Genomic DNA, 26629 nt, shown 5'->3' on the forward strand with positions numbered 1-26629 from the left:
TGTGCTTGTATTGAACGTTTGCCTTGGATACTGATCGAGATAGAAGTGCCGCGACATGGGTTCGCTTAATTCGTATAGAATTTATATATTTACTCAAAAATGCGCTTGAATTATGGTTAAAACTGGAATAATTTTTCCCAAGCTGACGGATAAACAGCTTATAACCAAAACCTCGTCAGATTCGAGGTCAAAAAAAGATGTACGAGAAAAAATGGAAAAAAGCCGAGGCGAAATTCAGTTACCGCGACGTAAGTATAAGTGCTAGACTGTGACCTACTTTTGAATGATCTTTTACAGTAACTACCTTATTCTATGGATTGTTTTGTATTCTACAATACTAATTTATACCTTGACTTTATCAAGCCTTAAATTCTAAGATTATTTCCGGCTATTGCCTCGTAGACAAATGAAAAACACTTGTATTTGCTGGCTTTCACACAATCTGTTTACACCGAGTTTGATCGAAGTGACACCAATCTTTTCCGCAGCGTTCCTTAAAAATCTCTACGAATAAAAGTTAATACCTGTTTTTTTTTTATTTCACAACCCTAAATTTTTATTTATCTCTGTATTTTCATTTTCGACCTGAACGTATCCATGGTTGAAATTAATACGAATTCATACCATGTGAAGCCTAATGTGTCTTGTCACGATGTCAAACAGAAGCTGCTCAAATCAACCTGATAATTTTATCTTAATTTGCATCTAAAACTGCTAAACCAAAATGCGCTTTCTGTAAAAAAGAAACCTTTTCAGTGATATTATCTCGGATATTTCTACCGGTTTTTCATTCGAATCTTTTCTATTTCTCTGTAAATTAGTTTCCGCCTTTTGTTTTTTCCCCGTTGTTTCGATTTACAGTTTTAAAATAAGGAATAGGTAATTGCTAAAAATGAGCGCTTTTTATGATCTTCTTATTCAAAAAAATCTCATTGTTGTTTTAGTTTTGATATCAATATTATTTTCTTGAGCTTTGGATAAACATAATTATATGTATTTTTTTCGTATTTTATTGTAAGAAAATCGAAGTATTAGTTGGCCATCGTTTCAATCTGGTGCTTAGCAACACGTCTGGAAACTCAAACAAAACAATGGCCACTCACGTCTAATGCAAAATATCATTTTTTAACACTAGATTTTTAGGTCAAAAAAAAAATTTGAAAGTTTAAGTTTTAAAAGGATTTTCTCTTATGTCTATAATCTTAGACAACATTCACATTATTTTTGCCCTACAATATATTCTATAAATGGCCGAGTTTTGCTCGACAGCTTTTGTTCAAGGTCGCACTTTATATTTGATAGTCGCAGGAATGCTTTATGCAATGTGTTAACGAGTTATAATATTGTAGTTGTGAAGCATTTGCATTATTCTTCCATTCGCTGTTTCTATGCGTACTAAACAGTCATTTTTAATACATCCCGCTACCAAAGACAGTCTAAGAAAAGCAAGTAGTTAAAGGTGTTTATTGTCAACAAGCCTATATGAGTTACCATCAACAAAAATACATAGTTGAAGATTTTAAGCTTGGTTTTTAATTCCTTCTTCATATAAGTACCGTCGAAACTGGAGTAGTTCTTGAAACACTGTTGAACATAAAGCTTCTTTAGCATAATTTATGTTCCTCGGCTATTTTCAAATAAGTACCATCGAAAGTAAAGCATGCATTTTGGGTTAAAACGATTGGAAACGTTTTGAAGCTTCTGACGATGATGATGATGATGTGTCTCGAAACTCGAGATATTCCTCTATCCACTGAGTTGGAAAGCTTCTATAAATACTTCGCGCTCAAATTCTGATTCAGGTACGACATTTCTGTTCTTAAGTCTAGATAGTTTTTTCTTTCTTCGACTCAGCGTAGCATGTTTACTCACACAGAACCCACGAGGTTTTGTAGGTGCATCTTAAAGAATAAAACAAACAAACAAACATAAGAGGTGGCCTTAGGAGTAGAGGAACCCTTCCTTCATGTAAACGAGCTCTAAATTTAACCAATCAGCTTTTTAATCCTCTTTCCATTAGGTTAAAAATTTTCCCATTTCAGACCACGTGTCCTTCCCTCGAGAATAAGATTCTTTGTTTTAGTTGTATCCATATTCATTTGTCTTCTCATCACAACCGTTAGACAAAAAATGATACTCAAGGAAATGACAGTAGATCTAAATGGAAATTCAGTATATCCGAGGTAAACGTCAGCCAGCTAGTTTCGTGAGCAATCTATTATTAACACTAAACTCTTCCAACCCAGTGCCCAGTACGAGTGGCATCATGGATATTGAGAAGAGAACATTGGGGCCTTTGGTGGAATGGCAAATCCATCGAGCCACACAGCACTTTCCACATGCATTGCTAAGGCAACAAGAGACGTTGGTTACGGACTGGCTACATAGAAATCACTTCAAAGTGTCGAGTAGATTACCACGCCTGGATCCTTTAGTATTGGTAAGACTTTTGTTTCTTCCTGCCTTGCTTGTGCCTGCTTGCCTGCTTGCCTGCTTGCCTACTTGCCTGCTTGCCTGCTTGCCTGCTTGCCTGCTTGCCTGCTTGCCTGCTTGCCTGCTTGCCTGCTTGCCTGCTTGCCTGCTTGCCTGCTTGCCTGCTTGCCTGCTTGCCTGCTTGCCTGCTTGCCTGCTTGCCTGCTTGCCTGCTTGCCTGCTTGCCTGCTTGCCTGCTTGCCTGCTTGCCTGCTTGCCTGCTTGCCTGCTTTTGTTCCTTCCTTTTCTCTTATATCTCTCTCGATCCTTTTTTTCGTTTTTTCCCTTTTCCCTGCGATATCCATATCCATATCCTCTTCCATTCCTTTCTTCTCATATTCTCGCAATCTCCAGTATTCCTATTAAAGAATATTGCTAATACTTTACAGACAACCCGAGGTGCTGACTTTGGCAAGTTCATGAACTTCATCTACCCAGCGCCGTTTTCCTTGAGGTTTAAATCTGACACGACAAGAAGAAGAACTCAGGTGAGTCCCTGAGATATCTATACACGATCCGGCGATGTACTCAAAGCAAGCGTCTTTTACGCCAGGCGCCCGATGTACGAAGGGTGGATAAAGCAATTCGATGGATAAATCCTTATCCAGTGGATAAGTCGATGCTGAATATCCAATAAATTTATCTGCTGGATACGATTTGTCCATCGCTATCCACCCTTCGTACAACAGCGCCCTGTAGACTATGAAGCTTGTTGGACGTAATACTTTTTTTTTTTTTAAGTGGTACCTCTATTATAAGCCACTACCTTTGGGTCCTTGCCTGGTGTCCACTTAAAAACGTTTTTCCGTTTGATAGAGAATGTTTTACGGTAAATACAGTGGTACCTCTATTGCGCGGACACTGTTAGGACCTTGCCTGGCATGGTCTCCCCTTAATAATGGGTGTCCGCCTAATAGAGGATGTTTTACAATGAATTTGCACGAGATGAAAATTTTTAGGGCCGTGCAAATAGCTTTGCGGTATATAAAGGGTGCCCGCTCTATAAGGGGTCCACTTTATGGACGGATCACTGTATGTCTTACTTTATCTTTCCGTACGTTTCATTGGCCGAGAAACGCGTGATTTTACTATACTTCTCTATACTAATATAAATGTTTTCTTGGATATTCTGTAGGACGAGAGGGAATATACGAAGATAAGGGAACCATGTGCAAGGTTTCTTCGTAGTAAAAGAAGCAAAACGGTACAGCAATGCAAGATAATTAGATACTTTGAGCCAAATTAGAAGTTGAGTTTTCAGATTGGCCAAAATTTCGAAAAATGTGAACACATTTTGAAATTAATCGTGCTTCTTTCCACTTAGGACTTATTAACTCTCAACCCAGTAGTGCGTGTTGGAGGTGGATACAAAAGACTGACATGGAAGGTAAATATATATTATTTCATTCCTGGGCGTAAATGTTTATGGAATAACCAAGCTTTGAAGCGCGCTCTGATTGGTCGAATACCACTTTAGGTGATAAGTATTTACACTTATTGCGAAAAAATTAATGGTTTTTTGTTAATTTTGTCGTTTACGTTCTATTTTATAAAAGATGTCGTGGATCCTATAGTGTCATATAGCTTTTATTGTGTTCTATCGTGTGTTTATATCAAAATATCTCAACGTAACGTAAAGCTATTTTATATTTCTTGATTGGCTAGACTTGGGAAGTGTTGCCAGCCATTGGTCAAAACTCTGATGACGTCACCGCAGTGTTCACATGCACCAGGTGTGGTGCCAACTTGGCCATCCCACACGAGATCATTGACAATACCGGGCAAATCAAACTGATTATCACTTACCCCAGTAATTGTGCTAACTGTGGTAAAGAAGTGAATACACCAAGAAGCAACGCTCAGACAAACGGTGGACAGCAGTATTTTACGAAAGAGGAAATGGAAAAGGTAAGAAACTGGATGTTAAATGGTCATCAAACATTTAACACTCATTTACTGGGACCGCAGGAAACTTCAGTAGGGTTTGTGGTCCATTGCCGTCGAGGGACTACAAAACACATGCACGGCTTTCCCATAGCAATTATTTGATTTTTTTTTTATTATTTACTTTTGAAAAGCTTAGATTTTCGGTAAAATCAGTTCCGATATTGCTGTTCCTGGGGAATATATATAAATTTAATGTGGCACACTCTTGGCCAATGAGAAGCGAAAAAAAAGGATTTTTGTACTTGGTATATAACAATACTATTTGATGAGTCAGTCAGTTGCCGATCACTGACTTTCGTCCATAACTGTCTACTATAAGTAATGATAACCACTGCACGGTTCCTTGGTACTCACAAGGTATGTCAACTGTGTAATCAGGACCCTGAGATACACACCGCATGAAGTACAAGCTTTTCCATAGTATTAATTCGAGCTTTACTTACATCACTATTCTAGCATCTTGGACACCAATCAAGAGAAGAGAAGCAACATGGCCAAGCATATCACGGAACGGATAATTATACCTATGAGGACCACGTGAGAACGAGATTTGAAGATGAACGCAGCGTATGTAGTGATGATACTGGATTCAGCTTTACACCTGATGGCAAAGATGATAGGTAAGGATAACCTGATTGAACTAGATGTACAAACTTCAAACTAAAGTGCATACCGCTGTTTCTGAAGACCACAGACTCATTCGCACACGCTTAGCCTCGTTTATATGTCAGCTATTCTCAGATACCATCCATTTAAAGTCCGTGTGGGATTTTAAAACATTAGTATTGTTCAAGCTGCACATTCCTTTACATTACAGTTGACTTTTACAAATGATTTGCTCTTAGGCCCTGGCTAAACGAAGAAACATGTTTCCCTAAATGTTTCCTAAGGTGGCAAAACTGTCGGGAAACAATGTATCCATGTGTCTTGGAAACATGAAATGTTTCTGCCGCACAGCAAAAACATTTTTTGCGTCTTGGAAGCAAAATTTGTTGCACGCAGCTGGCAATGTTTCGCATGTGGCTAAACTGGGAAACATCGAGGAAACATGCGCGCGGTAAACATGTTTCCTCGTTTAGCAAGGGCCTTAGGCTAGGCTAAGCTTTAGCAGATAAGTCTTCAGTCATAAAAATTATAAAATAACAAATTAACTGTCATGAAAAAAACCTCTATTCAGTGGACACCCTTTAATAAGCGGGTGCTAAGCAAAATCCCTAAGGTGTCCACTTATAATAGAGATACCACCATATATATTTACTGTAAAACAAACCTTTATTCAGTGGACATAAGCAGACATCAGGCAAGGTACTGAAGTTTTCCATTTATCATTTATCATTTAAAGTATCTTATATTTCTGCAGCTTTTTTATAACAGAAGCCGATGGTACCATCAAGCGAATAAAGAAGTCATTAACAAACCCAGGTGTACAGGACCAGTCTTCGAATGACATCAATTCACGTGACGAGATGCAAATTATTGAGCACAGGGATCCCGAATCTGGAATGAAAGTGCGGGTTCGTCGAAAAGGAGGCAAGAAAGAGAATTCTGATAATGAAGCATGCGATGTCTCTGGACAGGAACAGAGAGGTAGTGGAAAATCAGGAATGGAACCTAGAAAAAGGGAGAATAATACTAAAGGCTTGGTAATTGCTCAAGGCAACATCCTAAGCGATGACTCTGAAGACAGTGATGAATATAGTGCATTTCTTCGTCGCCAGAAAAAAGAACAGCAGTCGTTTCACAAACGCAAATCCAGGCCACCAAGCTTCCATTATCTTAGGGAACGAAAAGCTTTGAGTGATAGTGAATTGCTAATTCCTGAACGATATTTGAATTTTTTGAAACGAAAACGAGTGTCATCCAAAAAGAGAAATCGACGCTCCAGTCGGCACCAGTCTTACGCCAATGGGAGTCAGCAGGGTACTGGGTACGAGGAAGTGTATTCGAGTGAAGACTGGAAGAGGTCTGGAACTACAGTGGTTGTGGGTCATAGAACAACGAATTCTTCTACTCTTGCTGAAATGGTAAGTAACAACGATATCCTGAAACAATCTATCTCTTGGCTGATCCATATCAAGGCACACAGCTAACCCACAGATCTAATTGGAATTTGGGTCGATAGGCTAGATAATTCAACATGTAACTTTTTAAACCCTTTTATCGCAGCATAACAGGTCGATGCATCGCCAAGATCCCGATAATCCAGACGGCTACATGGCAGACAGTGAAGAAGACAGCTTACTTAAACTACAAGCTCAGCTATTACAGCTCAAGCTAGACGCAAGAAAAAAGACCAGTGGAAAAGACAATAGAACAAGTTCAAGAGCAAAGCGCTCAAAATCCCGAAATCGAAGCGGGAACAGGGATGAGAAAGCGAAGACTACCCAATTGACAAAGAAAAAGTCATCTCTCTCGATATTTGGCCTTGACAGTGATAGCTGGGACAGTGATGAAAGTCTTCATTTTGATCCCCTTAGTGATGAGTACTATTCATCTGATAGTGAAGAACAACTAATCACCAGACGATATCGTGCAGCTTCCTTAGATGAGCAGGACCTTCCTTCGCATAGAAACAGCTTGATAAGCTTTCATGATGCCTACGCCGCCGCGGCGGGAAGTAGCGACGAGAGGAATGAGGAGGAGGAGGAGGAGGAGGAGGAGGAGGAGGAGGAGGAGGAGGAGGAGGAGGAAAAGGTTAATGCTATCCTTGATTCTGGTGGAAAAAGGAGGAAATTCCGTCACTCGTTCAAAAGGAAACCTACGAATAAAACCAGGAAAGCAGGTAATTCAAAAATATTGAAAAAGTGTGTTGTTTATAGGGAACTTATTTTAGATAAAAGTGATAAATGAAAGAGGTTGCTATATTGATGATGATAGTGGTGGTGTTTTTTGGTGTTGATGGTGTTGATGGTGTGGTGGTTGTGTTGATGTATATGGTGCTGGTGATGCTACTGCTGCTGCCGTTTCCTGCTGATGTTGATGCTGATGTTGCTGCTAATGCTAATGGTGGTGGTGGTGTTGATCGTGGTGGAGACGTTAATGGTGGTGGTGTTGATGGTGATAATCTTACTACTGCCGCTGCTGCTTCTGCTGATGGTGATGATGATGCTATAATAGTGATGAAGTTGACGACATGGAATTTATCATAATGATGCATCGAGACTTAATAATCTACCTAAACTTATCTAAAAGCTATTTGTAGATATTTTAACATATAAATATTTTTATTATAACAGGAAAGTCTTTTTTTGATATATCAACATATTAAACATCCTAAAACATATATTACTAACAGTACGAATTTATAACAACAAGATACTAAACTTAATTTCATTTTGAGAAGAATTTAACTAATAGAGCATTGCGAATTAAATTTCAAAGTATATTTAATATCTAAAGCTTTCATAAATAATATGTAGAAAGAGAACTAACATTTTGTTTGAGTTTTATTTTAATATTCATTTAAGTATTGGCATTAAGCATATCATTTATTTGCATGACCTTCTCTAACTTCTGAACGAGAGACTGCATGGGTTACCTTACTACTGGCTGGCTAGGTACACGTGTTTTTTTTTTCCTATTCAAATCACATAACCCTTTGCATTGTTGTACATGTATCCTTTATTTATTCTTTCTATAACCAACTCTAACTCCACTCCCACAAGAAGTGGTTGCTTTGATTTAATACGAAGAGACAGTGTGGTTTACCTGCGTACTGATAATTTGACGTTTTACTTATCTACTTACTCTAATTGTCGAACCTAATACGTTCTTTTTATATGCCGGTTGCATGGTCTAATGATCTGTGTTCTAATATACTCTATTCATTCTTAAATGTTTTTCGAGACAATGCACTGTAGGTTTATGACGAGACACCGTACGATTTAGTTTGCACTGACGACTAGGTGTGGAATATTTTTTTCTTCTAACACTGCTAACTCTACTACGTGGCTAGTGCTATATCAGTCACAACTAATTGAGAGGCTTAATGAGCTTGAATTTTCTTCTTTCATGCTGTCTTTGAAATTTCAAATAAAATTGGAGGCCAACGACTTCATTGCTTGAAAAAAGCCTCCATTTTTCCATCCACTTCTCCATTTCTTTCCACAATCAGTGCCAACCCTCCCCATCGGATCACACCGGTCCAAGTTCTCCACCAAGTGGGATGAAGACGACTTGAGTGAAAGTGATATCCACCATCTCACTGCGCAGATGCAAATGTCATTTAAACCCAAAGAAACTACCATCGATAGTGATAATAATGACTTTGAGTACTGTAAGGGGCAGTACTGTTATCGATGTGGCAGTTACGTGAACGAATGTGAAGCCACGTGCTCTGTGTGTGGGACGCATTGTAAACGACCTGATGCTCCCTGCAAAGTATGTCGGGATACATGTGAAAGGTGTGGGAAACCTAAAGTAAGATGCGAGTCACGTGACCAGGGGCTGGTTGCTAGGGAACAAGAAGAAGAAGACCTACAGGCTAAAGGCATAGGTGAACAATTTGTATTGGCACCATTGTATTTGTATTCGTGGCTAGTAATTACGACGTCATGGCAGCCATGTTGGATGACGTCATTGGGGTTTTATATTTTCCAGCATGGCGGCTGTTTACTATTGCCATTGCACTCTTTTAAAGATACTTGCACCAAATAACTATAGACGACATGATATATTGGTATTATTCATTTTCTTTATTTCATCTTGAGATGAAGACGAATTAAGTTTCAAAGATCTGAACAAACTAAAATTCAAACTCAAAACTTTTCGATTTTAATCTTAATTTCAATAGCTAAAAATAACTGCATTTTGATGCCCACGATGCGGATAGTCGTTTAAAAGAAGTATATAAAAATTTATTTTTATTATAGTATGGAAACGCCAAAATAAGAAGCTGAAGACATCTGTAAACATAAATTGTAACGATTGATTAAATTCGATAAGTCTGAATTGAATGGATAAACCTAAATCCGGATTTAAAAACAAAAACAAAAATATGAGCAGTGGGCTCAGACGGGAATCGAACCCGTGGCCTCTCGCACCCAAAGCGAGAATCATACCACTAGACCACTGAGCCACTTTATAGAATGGCAAGTTCTGTTCATGAATCCTATTAAAAAAATAACATTTTTCCACCTGTGAGGGGCTGGTTGCTAGCACCTACTCGACCCGAGAGACTGGCAACGATTGTTAAACATTTGATATATCTCAGACCTTTTCTGAGTTAGCGAACATGGTGTATTGTGGTCTAGCTTGGGTAAGAATATCTTGTGTTCATCATAGAGGGTGTGGATGAGGTTAATTACAGTTAACTGACAATTGGCCTAGATATTATTAGATTAACTAAAGATCGTGTACGGCCCCTATCCACACCCCATCATACCTTATATGGTGTTGTTTGTACCCAATCCAGCCAACAATGCATCATGTTTATCGAATTCAGGTCTACGACTTACCTCTTAGCACTGCATGATTCCTATTCTTACTGATTTACTGTACGTTTTTTCAATGCATGACTTTTTGCACCAAGTTTCAATATCATATCTTATGCTGGACAGATCACTGATATATATTATATATTTTGCTATACCAAAGGTATGAAAAAAGAAAAGAACGAAAAAGATAAAGGTAAGATTTGCTATGCTTTTAACTTAACAATTAACAATATGCAATGAAACTGTTGCAGCATATCCAGTGAACTACTGAAGTCCAGTGCATATTATAAGCACAACCTCGTACCCAGAGCCCCTATCACTTACTGCGCATGCTCCACGAAATAATCAATTATTTTGTCGAGAATGCGCAGTAAGGGTTCTGGTACTAGATTGAGATTAGCATAAAGTGAATGGTTTTTCTGCGCATGACCAGAACTCGAAATCCGCATTTCATATTGTCTATCAAATTTTAAATCTCAATCAAGTTCTGTATTTTTATAAAATCATGAGAGCGAAATAGATATCTTGATCTCTATGTAACTGAACAGCAAATGACGAAAAAAATAGAGAAACAGCTTATTGAATTTTCACCTCCCCAAGTGTAATACGAAATTGTCATTTACGTTTGTATTGGAGTCATGTACGCGGTTTGTCCAGGAAACACAGATATAGGTCGAGTCAATTCTGTTAACACAGATTATTGTTTGCAAAATCAAAAAATATGAGCAGTGGGCTCAGACGGGAATCGAACCCGTGGCCTCTCGCACCCAAAGCGAGAATCATACCACTAGACCACTGAGCCACTTCTTGTTTGGAAGCCTTCTATTTTCACTTTTGATACATTGATTTCTCACGCACCATTTGATTGACAGGTGCCAATATTCATGAGAGACAGGTGCCACCTATCGATGGTAGTTTTAAGAATCTTCTATTTTTAGTTTTAATACCTTGATCTCTCACGCACCATTTGATTGACAGGTGCCAATATTTATAGCAAACAGGTATCATCGTTTTATGTGTGGTATTATCGCAGAAATACTGGTTTTCTGACTCATTTCTAGCTATGGATTTAGATCAAGATTTTTATAGGTACTATAACGTTATACAGTCACTCTAATATAGCAATAGGGGCTTTGCGCCATCACGTGATGGCAAAAATAACTATAAAGAACCGAGATGCAAAAATATATCTCACGTGGGCTCAGACGGGAATCGAACCCGTGGCCTCTCGCACCCAAAGCGAGAATCATACCACTAGACCACTGAGCCTACGGATGGAAGGAGAGATTTTAAAAATGAAGTTGACTTTTATTTTTGTATTCCCTTTACGTGATCTTTCTTTTCAATAGAGACTAGATAGCTGCGGTTTGCATTCATTCCCAACAGAATTTTAATTCTCGCTAATTAATTGTTATTTAAGAATAACAAAAGACACGGTGACCATGTTGGATGATGAAACCGGAAAGAGGCTAGTGACAAATCTTTTGTTAAATTTATCCAACATGGTGGCTGTGAAAACCATCAATACCTTAGAACCGGGTGTTGACTTATTACAGGAAGGATCATTTGCGTTAGCAAATTAGTGAGCTTATAACCGAGGGGGCTTGCAACCGGAATTTTTTGAAGAAAGAGTTGTTCTTTAACTTGGTTGCGTCTAGCAATTACCCGCGTTGACAGCATCATAATCATCAATAACGACGACAACAATAATAACAACAACAACAACGACGACGCGCTAGAACAAATTATGGATTCACAAAAAGTTCCTTTTGTTAGTTTTTCAAAAAAAATTGCACAAAGCAATAATCGTCATGGCTTTAAGAAGTGCTAAAAGATACTGAAATAAGGGCTCAGACGGGAATCGAACCCGTGGCCTCTCGCACCCAAAGCGAGAATCATACCACTAGACCACTGAGCCTACAGATGGAATGAAATATTTCAAAATGATATTCGTTCTGCACTACGTGGGCTTCCTTTAAGTTTAGTTTAATAATTTGATAATAATTTAATCACTTATTGTGCGCGCATTCCATACAATGATCATGCGCGCATTACAATAATAATATAATATAATATATATAACTATATAGCTATTTACAAATAAGATGAATAAATATATTGATGAATACTAAAAAACTATCAAAATGCTAATTTAAAAAGGTGGGTTTTAAGATGGCGCTTAAACAAACTAACATCTTTAATGGCGCGAAGGTCTGCGGGAAGTGCGTTCCAGAGAACGGGTGCCGCCACAGCAAATGACCTGTCCCCCAATGTTTTCCTGGTCTTGCGATTAAATGGGGCAAGTAATAAACCTTTACTAGATCTTAAGTTATAACTTCCCTTATCCTTTATGTTGATAATAATGATAATTGATAATTTAATGTTTGATAGAAACTAGAAAAACATTTTCTCTTCACATATTTAGCACATAGCTATTACTGTGCCTCAGCACGCAGCAACAGCAAAAGTAACAGCAACCGCGAAAGAAACAGAAATTAGAAAGGCGATTTCGGTTTATGACGCGCGAAATATAATTAATAATATTATTCATATCCAGAAATAATATGCATAGTTTTCTTTGGAATCCGAAAATAAGAAATCACGGGGATGGATGCCTTCAATTTATTATAAGGCTGGTTTAAATTTACTTGCGTCGGAATTGAAATTGGAAGCAAAGTCAGAATCGCAATCGCAATTGAAGTCAGCATCGGCATCGGCATCGGCATCGGCATCGGCATCGGCATCGGCATCGGCATCGGCATCGGCATCGGCATCGGGTGAAAAAGGCAATAGCGTAAGCACAAGCCAAGGAAACGGAAACCTTCAGATTACGACGCGATTTGACCTCGAGTGAAAACCAGACTTTGACAAATCAGAACCTCTTGTATTGAGTTAGTTTTACTGATATAACTCTTGTTTAAACGTAGGAATGGACAATGATAACGAAAATGACGCGAACGACGGCGACGACGAAGGGAAAGGTATGTAAGCACAAAGGTTTTATGGGACATCAAACACGTGATCAGTTCGACATTTTAAGTAACGTGATAAATGCTGAAAAGTCCGCTCTCTATTGCGATTGCTAGTGATCTCACACTTTTTGCGACTCTCAGAGTATAGGCTTAAAATACCTTAAACGTTGCTTTAAGAAAGAAGGGGTAAAGGGCGCACCGTTACGGTACGCTTTGGCCCATGGTGAACATGCCGCTTTATTCTCTAACAGATCGAGAAGGCTATTGCAAAATTACTAATTTTGAAGACCCATGATAGATTCAATCGTTTTTTGATTGTTCTCTTTCGTTTCAAAAATTTATTTCTAAAAACGATCGATGAAACTACAAAAAGATGAGCAGTGGGCTCAGACGGGAATCGAACCCGTGGCCTCTCGCACCCAAAGCGAGAATCATACCACTAGACCACTGAGCCACTTCTTGTTTGGAAACCTCCTATTATTAGTTTTCATACCTTGTTTTCTCACGCACCATTTGATTGACAGGTGCCAATATTCCTAAGAGACAGGTGCAACCTATCAGGGTCTTCTTTTTTTTTAGTTTTGATATCTTTATTTCTCACGCACCATTTGATTGGCAGGTGCCAATATTCATGAGAGACAGGTATCACCCATCGATGGTAGCTTTGTTATAATTGTTGTTCTTTCTCATTGGAGCGGTAATATGGTCATATCAACAAACTTTCATTTAGTTTAATTTAAATGCTATCAAAATCGAATTAAAAATTCTCGAATCGCAATATATTATATAAATTTCGTTGCTAAGCTTATTTGTTGCTATGGAAAACTTAGCCTTGAAGTTTTTGTTGCCACAGAAGGCTCGCATTGTACGTATAGCTTTCTAACTGAGGAAAAATGAAATGCATTTTCCCCTAATATTTTTGAATGCGGTGAAACAAAAATATTTGTGCTTCAAAATGAATCCTTCGAGCCGGATTTGAACCAGCGACCTAGGGATATCGATCCATCCTCTACAGTCCCCCGCTCTGCCAACTGAGCTATCGAAGGCATTCTTGTGTCGTATAATTAATAAATACAAACCATGAAAAGATACTTTCGCCTAAGATTTTTTACCAGACCATTTAGTCATTGGCCAAAAAAGATTATTCTGAAAATGGACAACATTCAATAATGATTAAAGTGCTAACTTAAGGTCTTAGGACGAAAGGAATTCTCCTGACAAAATGTGAGGAAAAAAAACAAAAAGTGTCCTTCGAGCCGGATTTGAACCAGCGACCTAGGGATGTCAATCATTACTCTACAGTCCCCCGCTCTGCCAACTGAGCTATCGAAGGATGGATAAAGTTTTAGTTACAACAATTCTTCTTTAATCGTTTACAAACATGCTTAGTTTTCATTGGCTGTTTGGCTTACATATTCAGTGACCATCTGTCCCCCAAGTAAATACAGCTAAGAACATCATATACACACACAAAATAACAATTCAAAATACGAAAAGGCACGTATTATTTAATAACCATGGCAAGGAAAACCCCGTAAAATAAAGCTGTAAAATAGTTGTTCTTGTGCGGTAGATCCTGAATCTATAAAACATCGCCCATGCAGGGTTGCTTACCAATTAAACCAATCCATCCGGTTGGAAATCAATTTGCTAATCGTATGAAAAGAGTGGGAAAATTTGTTACACGCGTCTACCGGAAGAACCAGAAAGAGCGGGAAAAGTGAATTACCTCAATCAAAAGACCGAGTTTTCCGGAACTTTCCAATTGCAATGACATTGGAATTTCCGGTTTTTCCTGGTAAATGGTAAGCACCCCAGAATGACGGGTGTTACATCCAGGACATTCATAGGCTCAAGAGTACCAATAGAATTCTGCGCAATGAATTGACCAGTTGAAAAAGTCTGTACAACAAGAGTTTGCTTCCGCTAGTGGAAACAAGATTTTAAGTAATAAGTTAAATATCTTTTGACTGTTTTGTTGACTGTGAGATAACGGATGATATTAACTAACAAGTCACAAGACCCTACCCCTAGAGTTATTTGAACTGTTTATGCATATGGCCTACTGCATCAAAAAAAAGCAGAAAAAGTCACAACTTGACCATTTTGTATAAGTATATTAATTTTAATCTTTTCTCTTGTAGAAGGCGCAGATGCACCAGGAACAGCAGCTACAGAAAACACGTTTGATTCTGAGGTAAAACAGTGTATTATAACATGGTGAATCAATCAATGATTGTTACAAGAAAAAGAACGCATGCAGCGCGCAGATGACGAAGACGAAGGCGAAATTTATACAAACAAACGCATACTATTGCACACATTTAGTGTTTGTACTCTATATCACTCGACAAGGTTAACCGCAATGTTAAATGCAATGTTTTTTTGGGTATTAAAGCTATTTTTAGAATCTGCGAGCTGCGCTAGCTTTTAATAACGATAACGACGTATGAATAATATAGACTAGAACTGCTTTGCACAAAGTAATTTCAAAAATAACGACAAATTTTCGTGAATAATATGAAATATAGAATACGACAAAACTAAATCCTTCGAGCCGGATTTGAACCAGCGACCTAGGGATATCAATCGAAGGCGCGCACTTTCAAACTTTCTTATTAATGCAAAATACAAAGCGTGAAAAAAAAAAGTGTAGCAAAAAGAAAATTTTACCTGACCATTTAGTCAATGGCCAAAAAAATGGAGGGGGATATTATGAAATGAAAAATGGACAACATTAATCAAATATGATTAAAGAGTTGACTAAAGGCCGGTTTAGACGGTAAGATTTTCGCCTACAACTATCGTATACAACACGCTCATGTCTGTCGTAGGCGAGTTGTAGGCTTAATTTACACGCTACGACTCGAGTTGTAGGATGGCGCGAGCGTGTTGTATACGATAATTGTAGGCAAAAATCGTACCGTCTAAACCGGCCTTAAAAGGTATTTGGATGAAAAACAAAGGGATTCTCCTGACAAAATGTGAGGAAAAAAAACAAAAAGTGTCCTTCGAGCCGGATTTGAACCAGCGACCTAGGGATGTCAATCATTACTCTACAGTCCCCCGCTCTGCCAACTGAGCTATCGAAGGAAGCGGTGAAACAAAACTGCTTTATGACCTAGTGAAATATTGTCTAAATATGTATATTTTACTTCTGGTCTGTTTGATGCAGATGGTTAAGCTTCATAGTTTACTCCTTTTTATTTTAGAGAACAAGCATTAGTCAACGATCATCCAAAAGAGGAAGGTACGGTTACGGTTTCATTGCCGAGATTTTTAAAATCTGCTGCTGACCATCATAATTGCATACTCGAGGAAGGCCTGGCAGCTAGCTAAGTGTTAAGAGCAAGACGGCCAAAGAATTAGTCTGTCATCCCTGCATTCCTACATTCCTATCTAATTCTTATAGTGTATATAGCGTATATCATATTTGATTATACCAAAATGTAGGGGGGAAATGAAGTCTTCCATAGACAAGACTTTTGTTTTACGATATAGTGTCTTCTGCATAGAGTTATTTTACAGCAGCCATGCTTGTTGGAACAGTTTTAATGTATTTGCATGACACGAAGAAAGTTTCGTTTCTCAAATGTGCTGGAATTTCTATCGTTTCTACCCATTTAACACGACTGCCGTGAAACCACCTTATTATTCAACATTTCTATAATTCAAATCCTCATTGGAATTTTTCAAGCAGAAAGATGATAGTAAAGAAGAACAAAAAGTCAGGATTCCGGTACACTAAACGAGGTAACAGACAAAGAACCTCGACTTTGGATACAATGGACAGCATGGAAACAGTGATTGACAACCAGCCATTAGAATCTGAGGTATGAAGAGCCTTATTTATTATTCGTATTTGTTTACTTTGAATACTTCAATTTCAAGTAATAGACCAAACTTTCGATTTCCGTGGAATTTCGAAGTGTTTGTATAGTTGAAAGTTGGGCATTCTTTACTTTTCCGTTGGTATTTGTGAATAGTTACTTTGATTTTTTGAACTGATTGTCAAAAATTCTCATTTCAAATATGATATGTTCTTACCCCCCTCCCCCGAAAAACGCAACTTAACGCAACTCAACGCAACGCATCGCATCGCAACGCACCGCACCCCAACGCAACGCAACGCAACGCAACGCAACGCAACGCAACGCAACGCAACGCAACGCAACGCAACGCAACGCAATGAACGCAACGAAGCGAAAGGCAATACAACGAATAGAAACGAAACAAAACAACACGGAACTTGATGACGGAAAAAAATGTGTCAGTTTGTTGATCAAGACTTCTATAAGATATTACATCACATATTGCTATCCAACAAAACGAATTGGAAGGAAACAAAGCAAAACGAAACGAAATGAGACAAAAAAAAAAGAAAAAATTTGTTTTGAACTATTGAGTATTTTCAATATCCAGGAAGACGTTGAAACAGGCGACGAAGAGAATAACCATGACATCCAAGATAGTCAAGATGAGGATTCTCAGGGCGCCAAGCCACAGCCATCAAAATACACCAAGTCTAAGAAAAAATTCAAACCATCAAAAATGGTCGTATCACAAAAGGTTATATATAGGAATAGCAGTTCTCTCTCACAATGCTCAACAATGGACCAGACTATTGGAGACGATCAAGAGGAGAGAGATGAAAAAGAAGAAGAGACAGATGACAAGAAGGAAGATAAGGATGACGAGAACGATGAGACCCAGGCCCCGAAGAAATTGTCTCCACAGGAAGACCAAAAAGAAACGATACCACCAATTGAGACTAAAATGGCTGAACAACTCGAGGCGAAGAAGGAAGAGGCCGAGAAACCAAAAGAAGAGGAGAAGCCGAAACCCCAAATACCAAAACCAAAGTGTAAGTGGATATCTTGCTAAGTTGATACACATAGGTGGAGACAACAGTTGCCACAGGGCAGGGTATTTGGCAATAGGCTACCGTCAATCAAATGAATCGCGGTTAGAGTACGTAAAGGTGTATGGGTACCTTGGTAAGGATCATTGGAATAATGCTCGTTGCTGTTTTTTGCTTGTTTTTATTAGAGATTATCTGAGATCAATCCCGATTACTGGGCACACACTGGCATAAACCTACCAAAAGGAGGGGGATCACAGATTCCCTAGGACCCATCAATACACCCCTGTGAGCATAAAAAACTAGAAAACGTGGACCATACATAAGATAATTAAAGAAGCTTTTTTACAATAACTTACAAATTTCTCGCGCGCTGAATGGTTATTTTTTATCATCAATAAGAGGACAGACAGATAAAGCTGACGTCAACGAGCGCGCGCTCTTTCCGTTAGTTGTTTTGATCGCTAAAAAATGAGAGGTTTTAATCGTTTTTGTTATTGTAAAAAACAAAGAGACATCAGATTTTTATGTGTCTGTTCTCTTATTGACGATAAATTTCGGCATTTCATTGTCAAAGTAGTATGCGGATCCACTCGGCTACGCCTCGTGAACCTACACTACTTTTACAATGTGATGACGCAATTTATCGTCAATAAGAGGACAGAAACATAAAAATCTGATGTCTATTTGTTAAATCGTGTATAATTTATGACATTCGTATTCAATTTAGTGCGTGGAGTTCAACGTGTAAATGCTGCCTACAAAGAACGAGTTGAGCTAAACAAGAGACTTCAAGCAATGCTCAAGTAAGCTAATGTAACCTGACAGTTCGTAATAGATGTGATAGTTTAGGCATCCTGTTATGAGAGTGAAGACTTTGAGTCCTTACCACATGCAAGACATAACTGAACAACTCAGATTGCATACATGCGGCTTACATGCATTCTTGTGCATATGCGAGGAATGGCCTTAGCTAGGCATTTAAAAGTAAAGACTTCTTTAGCTTGGGCGTTTGCCATTGCCCATTTCAGACCACTTGTCATTCCTATGAGAATAGGATTCTTTGTTTCATTTGCCATCCATACAAAGAAATAATACTCAAGGGAATGACACATGGTATGCCAAGTGTGCAAAACATTATGCCCAATTCAAACTAAGAAGGTCCAGTATTCATAGTTTGTGGTAAACTTCTTATATCTTAAATCTGGTAACTGTGCATGTCCACGTAAAGCACAGTCAGTAGTGTTTTGCATACATATCACTGTACTATGATAAACAGAAAACAAAGCTGTGGCACCTTGAAAAAACATATTTTCAGGATCACATTGAGGAGGGCACAATAATGATAAATGAATATTCAGACCTGACCACCACTGTGTACACGAATTTATGCCTGTCAGTGCTTCTTACTAACAGTAACCATGCTTAATCTTGTCAGAGATGCACTGCAGAACGTGATTGCAGAAGCTGACATCAGAGTCCGTCGAGGTGAGTAACAAGCATCTAAAGTGCTGCCTTTACAAGAAAATTGTAACAATTGAATGTAACAACTGGCTTCTTATGAATTCTCAGACTCTACGATCGATTACCTAGCCCAATATCGTCTGGTTGATAGAGCCAAGATCGAGGTGTATGGGCGCGCATTTGCGCTAGAGGATGAAGATGAACGAGGGATCATCAACTATGAACAGATGTTGCTTGCTTTAGAGGGGGTACCGACCATTCAAGGAATGTCTAGACAACAGATGAACTACGTTTTGCAGGTACAGTAATTTATTTTAAACTGGCAAGTAGAAAATAATCTGTTTCAAAAAAGGTTGTCGGTGCAAAAAGAGATTATTTTAAAGGCCGGTTTAGACGGTACGATTTTTGCCTACAACTATCGTATACAACACGCTCGCGCCATCCTACAACTCGAGTCGTAGCGTGTAAATCAAGCCTACAACTCGCCTACGACAGACGCGAGCACGTTGTATACGATAGTTGTAGGCGAAAATCGTACCGTCTAAACCGACCTTAAGACGGAAAGAATTGCGGGCTTATATATAATGTAACACGAATAATTATCAAGGCCTTTGAAATGATTTCGTGCACTACGACTACGAACATGAGCCGAAACTAATGACATAAAAGAAGACCACCTTGTTATCCATTGTTTATAAGTAGGTTCTGCTCATTGCAGTTCGACGTTTGACCCGAATAATAATAATAAGGAACACAAGCCATTCCAGCTATTCTTGGATTACAGAATGACCCATCTCCTATCGACTATCGCCTTTTTCGAAATAGGTTTACATTGATCAGTTATGACAATACCGTCAGCTAAACCTGTGACAGCCTGGCAGATTCATTTGTCAAGGAAATGATCAAAACCGTGCTCCAAGAGCACCTGCGCCAAAAGCCAAGTAAAACGAATTAAAAAAAGATTGCCTTTTCTATTCAGTGCTATCCGATATTTAACATTTTGAATTTATAAGTTCCCAAAATTAAATAAAAAATGAGTATTTGAAACTGAAATAATTTTCATATTTGAAAGGAATAGGACAATTAGATTATGGCGTCATTTAGTGCTACAACTACCATGATCCCTTGCACACCTTTTGTTTGAGTTAATTAGCACCAATTGTCTTACTATTCTCAGCAGAAAATAGAAAATAGACTAAGAAAGAAAATTCGCTATGCATTTTGGTATTGGTAGTAACATGACGCCATCACGTAAACATTCTATTGATTTATTTGAATGGAATTCGAATAAATCAAATTTTGCCAATACTCGTCATGCAGGATAAAAATAATACTATGCAATAATTCTAAGCAGTGCAGTAATAAGTAACTTTTTTTTTTCCGATCTCGGACAGGTGGTAACTCGTAAAAAATATCTGTATAAAATCTTAAAACATTCAATTGATATATGAAATGTTCTTAAAGAAGGTCTTTTCCCCTCAAAATGCCATTTCTTTCTCGAATTTTCCGATTTCTATAATGCATTTATTTAAATAATTTGCATAAAATCTTGGGACATAAGACCCTGTCGTTTATCTTCTTATCTCCTAATCTACAGGCCCCATTTTTTATTTATTTTTCATTTTTTTGAGTCTAACTAAACATAAATGTCATCCAGTGGAAACTATTCATCATAAAGAATAATTCCTTAGATTATCTCGATAATCTTTTCAAAATAACCCAGGATAGATCGGAACAACGTCTTTGACATTTTCTTAACAGAACTCAGCTGTATTTGTTTTAGACTTGCTGGTCTCCTTCTTCATAAACAACGAAAAAATATTTCCAAAAGTTCATCTTTGGTCATCCATGTGTAATTTTCTTCGTTCTGTGTTCCTAAGTGGTCGTCACTTGCATCAGAAATCTTAATAACTGGAGCTTTTTGTGTTGGACTTACTCCCTTTATTCCTTCAGAAATAGTTACATTCTGTTTCCATCTATTACCTTTAGTAGATAAAGTTTCAATTCTCAATGTTTGACTTGCTTGTTTGTCGTTCCTATGAGAAGATTTTTCTTGCTCATTTGGACCCATTCTGCTTTCCATCAACTGGATTTTTCTTTGAATTCTTCGTAATGTATTCGATTGTTTTCGTTTACCATAATAAGGATCTGTAACCTTAACACATCCATTTTGTCTTTTATACTTATCCCACGAACTGGCCTTTGTTTCAACCTGGTGGATTTTTAGTTTGTGGGAGCTCTTTCCATCCACTGAGAAACTTGTCTTGCTAATGTCATCCATTGAGAACAATATTCAATCGACAACTGTAGAATTTGTGCTTCAAAGTACAATCTGTTTCTCTTCGTATGATTGTTATCTTGTTGAATGAGTTGGCAAGACCAAGAGCTCAGAATTGATTTATGAATAAGCTATCAAAGAGAAATATTTACACACCATGAAAAAGCGGCCCGAAAAGCAACCACAAAAAAACACAAGCTGCAAGAACTCGTACACTTGCTTATTATCGAATTCGTCGGCAACTCAGTAGAATTGTCCTCAAACCTCTCTGTTAATCATTCATCCAATTTTATCCTAAACAAACAGACAGTTGGAAATTATAACATTTGCCTCCGATATCCGATTTCAAACACTCGTATAGGCTTTGAGATTTACAGGTAAAATAGGCTATTTTCTATATTAATCAAAACTACGACAGACGGAACTTGGAATACATGTTAAATGTATATTCGCTGTTTGTAAAATGCTACTAGTCTTGGTGTCTTATTAAACTGGAGGCTGTTTTGTATTCATATTCGCTACCTTGAAGTAAACAAATAGAAAAGTCAATCTTTTCTCTCAGAGAACTTGGAATCCCACTCCCAATTTCATGCCATTTAATACTGACATTCATATAAATTGCGATAATAATAAAAAATCATTTTATATCATTTTTTTGGATGAAATTTGTGATCTAAGAAAAGAAACAGAACATGGTTTTCCCTGTTTGTTTGTTCCGATGCACCTTGGTTGGACTTCACTCTTGTCAGTCAAGTTTGAAACCTAACTGAATATTTAGCATAATTCTGTGTTATGTTTGGCTAAGGATTAAGATAACATGGTTATCAATAGCAAAATCTATTTTCATTCAAATAGGACTTGAAAAAAATTTCAGGTAAAAAATTTGCTCTCAAAAATACGTGTTTTTGTAAGAATGTATTTGGGTTTTATAAAAAACGCCTTTAAAACGTTTTTGATATATTAAGGGAAAAAACAGGCTCATCGCTGTTTATAAGGATTTTGTCGTTGCTAAGGAACAAATGAAATTATTCATAGTACAGTTTTAATTTTTACAATCGGGGAAAAAAATGAATATCTTTGAGTAACATCATTAAGGTTTTTTAACTCGAAAATAAGAGTGACATCGTATTTTTATCTCTGTAGTAAACGTTTCTATTATTGCTCCCTACTCTATTTTTAGTTTTTTATTTTCTTTTATTGTTGCTATACCACGATTTAGGATACTTATATAGCTTTATGTGATTAGCATGATTAAGACGAGCAAGAATCCTTGTGATGAAATCCGTACCTGATTCATATTTTTCGATTCCAAGTGTTGGCAAGACTAATGGTCTCTCCCTTGATTCGAGGGTTCAAATATAAAGGTTTTTATCCTTGAAGGTTTTTGAAGTTTATTGGACTTTTTAAATCCTAATCCTTCAATAAAATCTATAAATTAATGGCCTCCAGCATTTTTGTTTGGATGCATTTTCTTGACTGTATTTTTTGGTTGTGTGTCATCCTCAGGTGCTTGAGATCAATACCTTCTCACGAGTGTCCTTCAAGATGTTTGCTGTTATCAATGCATTGTGCGAAAGAGTGACATCCCTAGAGTAAGTACGGAGGGGGGTAGGGTGGGAGGGGGCTGTTAGCGTTAGTACTTACTCACTATCCTCATATAGTCTTGGTTTATAGTAGACTTTCGTTGCCTTAGTTACTGAAAATGGCGATCCTTTCTCTCCACACTACGTCCCCCTGAAACGGAGGGACGTAAAAACCCACTGAAGAAGCCCTGGCTGTGACCAAATTCATTGTCTGGCCTTTAAACTAATGATTTCATGGTTAATGGGTTGGCTGTAGAATGGTTATAAAGTTTGTGCAATTTACCTCTAAGGGGGACCCTGTGTCCTCTTGTGCAGCACCGGCCTGCGGGCCGGACTAAATCTCAAATAAAGTAAAAATACGACATTATAACTGCTGACACATTTATTTCTCGCCAAGATAGTTTCGCAAAGCTTGGGCACTCATTATACGCAAAGAAAGTTTAAGTATTACTTAGTGTCTTGTAAATATTTTTTACTGTACATAAGTTTCGTGTCTTATTATCACATAATTACTTCAGTCATAAATAATTTTTTTAACGGTTTATTCCAGTCTGTTTGTGAAGGATTTGGTAGAAGGTCTTGATCTATCGCAAACCGAATGGAAACTAGATATGTATAAGGTAAGTACCAAATTGAATTTTATCATTTCCAACATTTTCTCGCTGAAGGCAGAAAAACGCTGCTTTTCCAAGGTACAAGTAGTATTAACTGTATTCATCCACAAAGCATCGTGTTGGTAATATATTGATGAATTAATTATTTACAAGGTTTCAGGATAATTCTAATCACTACTACTTGTGATAATGAAGCAAGGAATTGAAAACCTTTTTGAGTGTCTCTAGCAAATAGGTCGATATCAAATTTCTTGGCATCGATACGATCACATCAGGGAGTAGAATGAATCTCATTATCAACCTACAGTGATGTTCGGGCAAACAGTGAGAGGGGGTGAATTGGTGACTAGTTACCCCCCTTCGAATATGAAAAAAAAGGAAAAATAATGAATTATATTAAGGTAGAATGTAAAAAGGACGCCTTCCTAGGCAACAGTCACCCCCCTTGAAATTATTCTGCATACTGGATCCGCCACTTGCTTTTAGTCAGCTGAAAGAGTCATGCTATAGCGGGCTTTGCACCATCACGTAATGGCAGCCATGACAGGAGGCAGGAACAATCGGATCTGATCTAATCTGATTCACATGAAAAAGTATTTGGTTTTTAGGGGAAAAAAAGACTAGTTGTGCCTCCTGTCATGGTTGCCATCACGTGATGATGCAAAGTTATATGTAATGGCGGCCCATTTTTTGAAATTTTGTTAAATTCGATTTTCAGAACATGTTTTACGTAGCGGGTAATCGGTCTTTATCGTTCATTTCACCCGCGGATTTACGCATCGAGCTGAAGGCAGGAGGACTGAACCAAAACCAAGAAGATCACGTGATAAAACATATTACCCAATCATCGGAAAATGGTCAGGTAAGTTAGGACTTAGTATTATTTTCTTAAGCAAACTTTTTTAATCACCCAGAGAAATACGTAGGTGGAATGCGATTGTTCACATGAGAATGAAACAAAAAACAAGGCCGCCGCCATGTTGAAGACTTTAAAAGGAAAACCCACTATTGTTTGTTGAAACATGGCGGCTATATTATGGAAATAACTTTGCTAACATTTTCATGTCATTTAAACGGTTTCCTTTCTATTTTTCTTTACCTTGGGTGTAATGTTTTCCCATTTGAGACCACGTGTCATCAAGGGTGGATCCAGCCAAAATTTTAGGGAGGGCTAATTGAGTTTGTGGGGGGGGGGGGGAGGGGTTTAATTGAGTTTCTTCCGTCAACACAACGGAAAACAATTAAAAAAGCATATAATTCTTCAGTTTCGTTTTGTTTTTTTTTCTGCTGAAGGGTGGGGCTTCAGCCCCCTTCCCCCTGGATCCGCCCTTGGTCATTCTCTTCAAGAATAATATTCTTCGTTTAAGTTGTATAGTCCACAAATCCATGTGTCTTTTTTTCAATCTTAAGCGCATTAATTGCTTTATTGTATGCACAGATATCTTTCTTGGATTACATGGCGTACCTACCGTTATTCCTATCCATTCACCAAAATATCTGCAGCAACGCCTTGGACATGTCACGTGATAAGTACACCTCTCGTAAAGTAAATAAAAAAGACGTGACGTAATTTTACCCACACCACGTGACTAGCTACGACTTGAACCTCAGACGTACCGGCAAAAGCAGCAAAATGTATTGAATACGATAATAAAAATGATATGAACTAAAATTAAAGTTTTTAAAAGTTTTACGCCGAGATATGATGAGAACTTTTCAAATAATTTGTGAATAATTTTATAATTGATACTGGGAAAAAAAGATACGAAATACAAACACATAACAAGAAATGAAAAAATAAATGTAATTGTCATTGCAAAATGTATGTAAGTGATTTGCATTTACGACATTTAAGTGAATCATAAACTATACACAACTTTTTAAAAAACGTAAATAAAAATAAAAATGACACATATGTATGAAATGATTCTACTGTGATAGTGCAATAACGAATGTAAGCGAATCATAAATCCATGAATAATAAGCACAACGTTTTGAATAACATACAGAATTAAAAACTCTTAACTCAGTAATAATACTAAGCTAAGGATAGAAATAAATAAAACTAGAAGTAGTCCAAAGCTAATGACAGAACATAACAATCCAGAAAATGACGATTTTTTGGATTTTTCCCCGGAAGGGTCTGGGTACGAGAATGGTTTTTGCTTTTTTGGGGCATGGAAACCTTATATGAAACACTCTCACTCGTTTTTAAAACCTTAACGTCATTTGATGTCAAGTTTTGAGTACTGAGTCACACATTCTTTCTTTTTTAAAGCAATATCATTGTTGAGTTAAATGGGGCTGAACAGCAATTGGGGCTTTGCCCTGTGTTAAAGTCTCCGTTATTTTCTATTGACGAAATATTAAATAAAAACTATAAAACATAAAATATAAACTAAACTAAATGGTTCAAAATGCTTTTATCATACTCATATCGAAAATCAGAGGTTGGCTAATGGGTATGTTGGAAAGCTGAGAAGGATTTGGGTAGACGAGAATGACTAAAAACTTATTCTTGCTTCCAAATGCTTTCAGTCTCGTGTTTGGCCACGAAACCCAAACGAAACACACGCATTCCTTGATGAAATCTTACATATAATGATCCCATCTTATTTTCCATAATTGTAGAGTATTTCTAAACTTATCAGTGCCAGTATAAATCAATGTTATAGCGATTCTATATGTTTTACTTTTGTGTTGTTGGAGTGAATGTGACGTCATAGCTGCCATTTTGGTTGACTTTGACAAAAAACTTGGTCTTACATGTCAATCAGCCATTGATGTCTTTTGTCCTTTTTTTCTCATGGGAATTACGCCACCAATCTGGAACTAGCTTACTATTTCTTTTTTTTATTTCATTGCAATTTTTAAACAGGCGGTCCAGTTCAGCCGAGGCGAGTTTAACCGGCAGGCCTGTATATTATTGGTTGGGTGGATGTACATTATATTTCTCTCAATACGATTTTTTACGTACTTTAGTACGATTCAGAATGTCTGTCC

At 37.6% G+C, this 26629-nt stretch overlaps 1 protein-coding gene and 8 non-coding genes across 9 annotated transcripts; 1 reads left to right on the plus strand and 8 right to left on the minus strand.

The window, feature by feature from the left end:
- Nucleotides 1-25539, plus strand: LOC116307543 (uncharacterized). Its single transcript, XM_089035974.1, has 24 exons — nucleotides 1-248; nucleotides 2247-2440; nucleotides 2862-2960; nucleotides 3608-3676; nucleotides 3797-3859; nucleotides 4138-4380; nucleotides 4876-5039; nucleotides 5780-6443; nucleotides 6586-7068; nucleotides 7111-7201; nucleotides 8534-8914; nucleotides 10015-10047; nucleotides 12782-12835; nucleotides 14971-15023; nucleotides 16039-16076; nucleotides 16527-16659; nucleotides 17249-17690; nucleotides 18418-18493; nucleotides 19126-19175; nucleotides 19260-19450; nucleotides 22936-23021; nucleotides 23563-23632; nucleotides 24345-24488; nucleotides 25065-25539. Exons 1-24 carry the CDS (start codon nucleotides 113-115, stop codon nucleotides 25194-25196), a joined length of 4089 nt encoding a protein of 1362 aa, XP_088892100.1. The 5' UTR covers nucleotides 1-112; the 3' UTR covers nucleotides 25197-25539.
- On the minus strand, nucleotides 9425-9496 carry Trnap-ugg (transfer RNA proline (anticodon UGG)). The gene has a single exon. It is a non-coding gene; the product is annotated as a tRNA-Pro (tRNA).
- Nucleotides 10585-10656, minus strand: Trnap-ugg (transfer RNA proline (anticodon UGG)). Its single transcript has one exon. It is a non-coding gene; the product is annotated as a tRNA-Pro (tRNA).
- Nucleotides 11052-11123, minus strand: Trnap-ugg (transfer RNA proline (anticodon UGG)). Its single transcript has one exon. It is a non-coding gene; the product is annotated as a tRNA-Pro (tRNA).
- Nucleotides 11701-11772, minus strand: Trnap-ugg (transfer RNA proline (anticodon UGG)). The gene has a single exon. It is a non-coding gene; the product is annotated as a tRNA-Pro (tRNA).
- On the minus strand, nucleotides 13209-13280 carry Trnap-ugg (transfer RNA proline (anticodon UGG)). Its single transcript has one exon. It is a non-coding gene; the product is annotated as a tRNA-Pro (tRNA).
- On the minus strand, nucleotides 13787-13872 carry Trnay-gua (transfer RNA tyrosine (anticodon GUA)). The gene is given in 2 exon segments: nucleotides 13787-13822; nucleotides 13836-13872. It is a non-coding gene; the product is annotated as a tRNA-Tyr (tRNA).
- Trnay-gua (transfer RNA tyrosine (anticodon GUA)) lies at nucleotides 14074-14159 on the minus strand. Its single transcript is given in 2 exon segments — nucleotides 14074-14109; nucleotides 14123-14159. It is a non-coding gene; the product is annotated as a tRNA-Tyr (tRNA).
- Nucleotides 15834-15919, minus strand: Trnay-gua (transfer RNA tyrosine (anticodon GUA)). Its single transcript is given in 2 exon segments — nucleotides 15834-15869; nucleotides 15883-15919. It is a non-coding gene; the product is annotated as a tRNA-Tyr (tRNA).
- Nucleotides 25540-26629: the final 1090 nt, after the last annotated feature.

The sequence above is a fragment of the Actinia tenebrosa genome, unplaced genomic scaffold (assembly GCF_029948245.1).
Source record: "Actinia tenebrosa isolate PJP-AT-01 unplaced genomic scaffold, QUT_ActTen_1.0 PGA_scaffold3__52_contigs__length_22856419, whole genome shotgun sequence".
In the NCBI taxonomy this organism is placed as follows: domain Eukaryota; kingdom Metazoa; phylum Cnidaria; class Anthozoa; order Actiniaria; family Actiniidae; genus Actinia; species Actinia tenebrosa.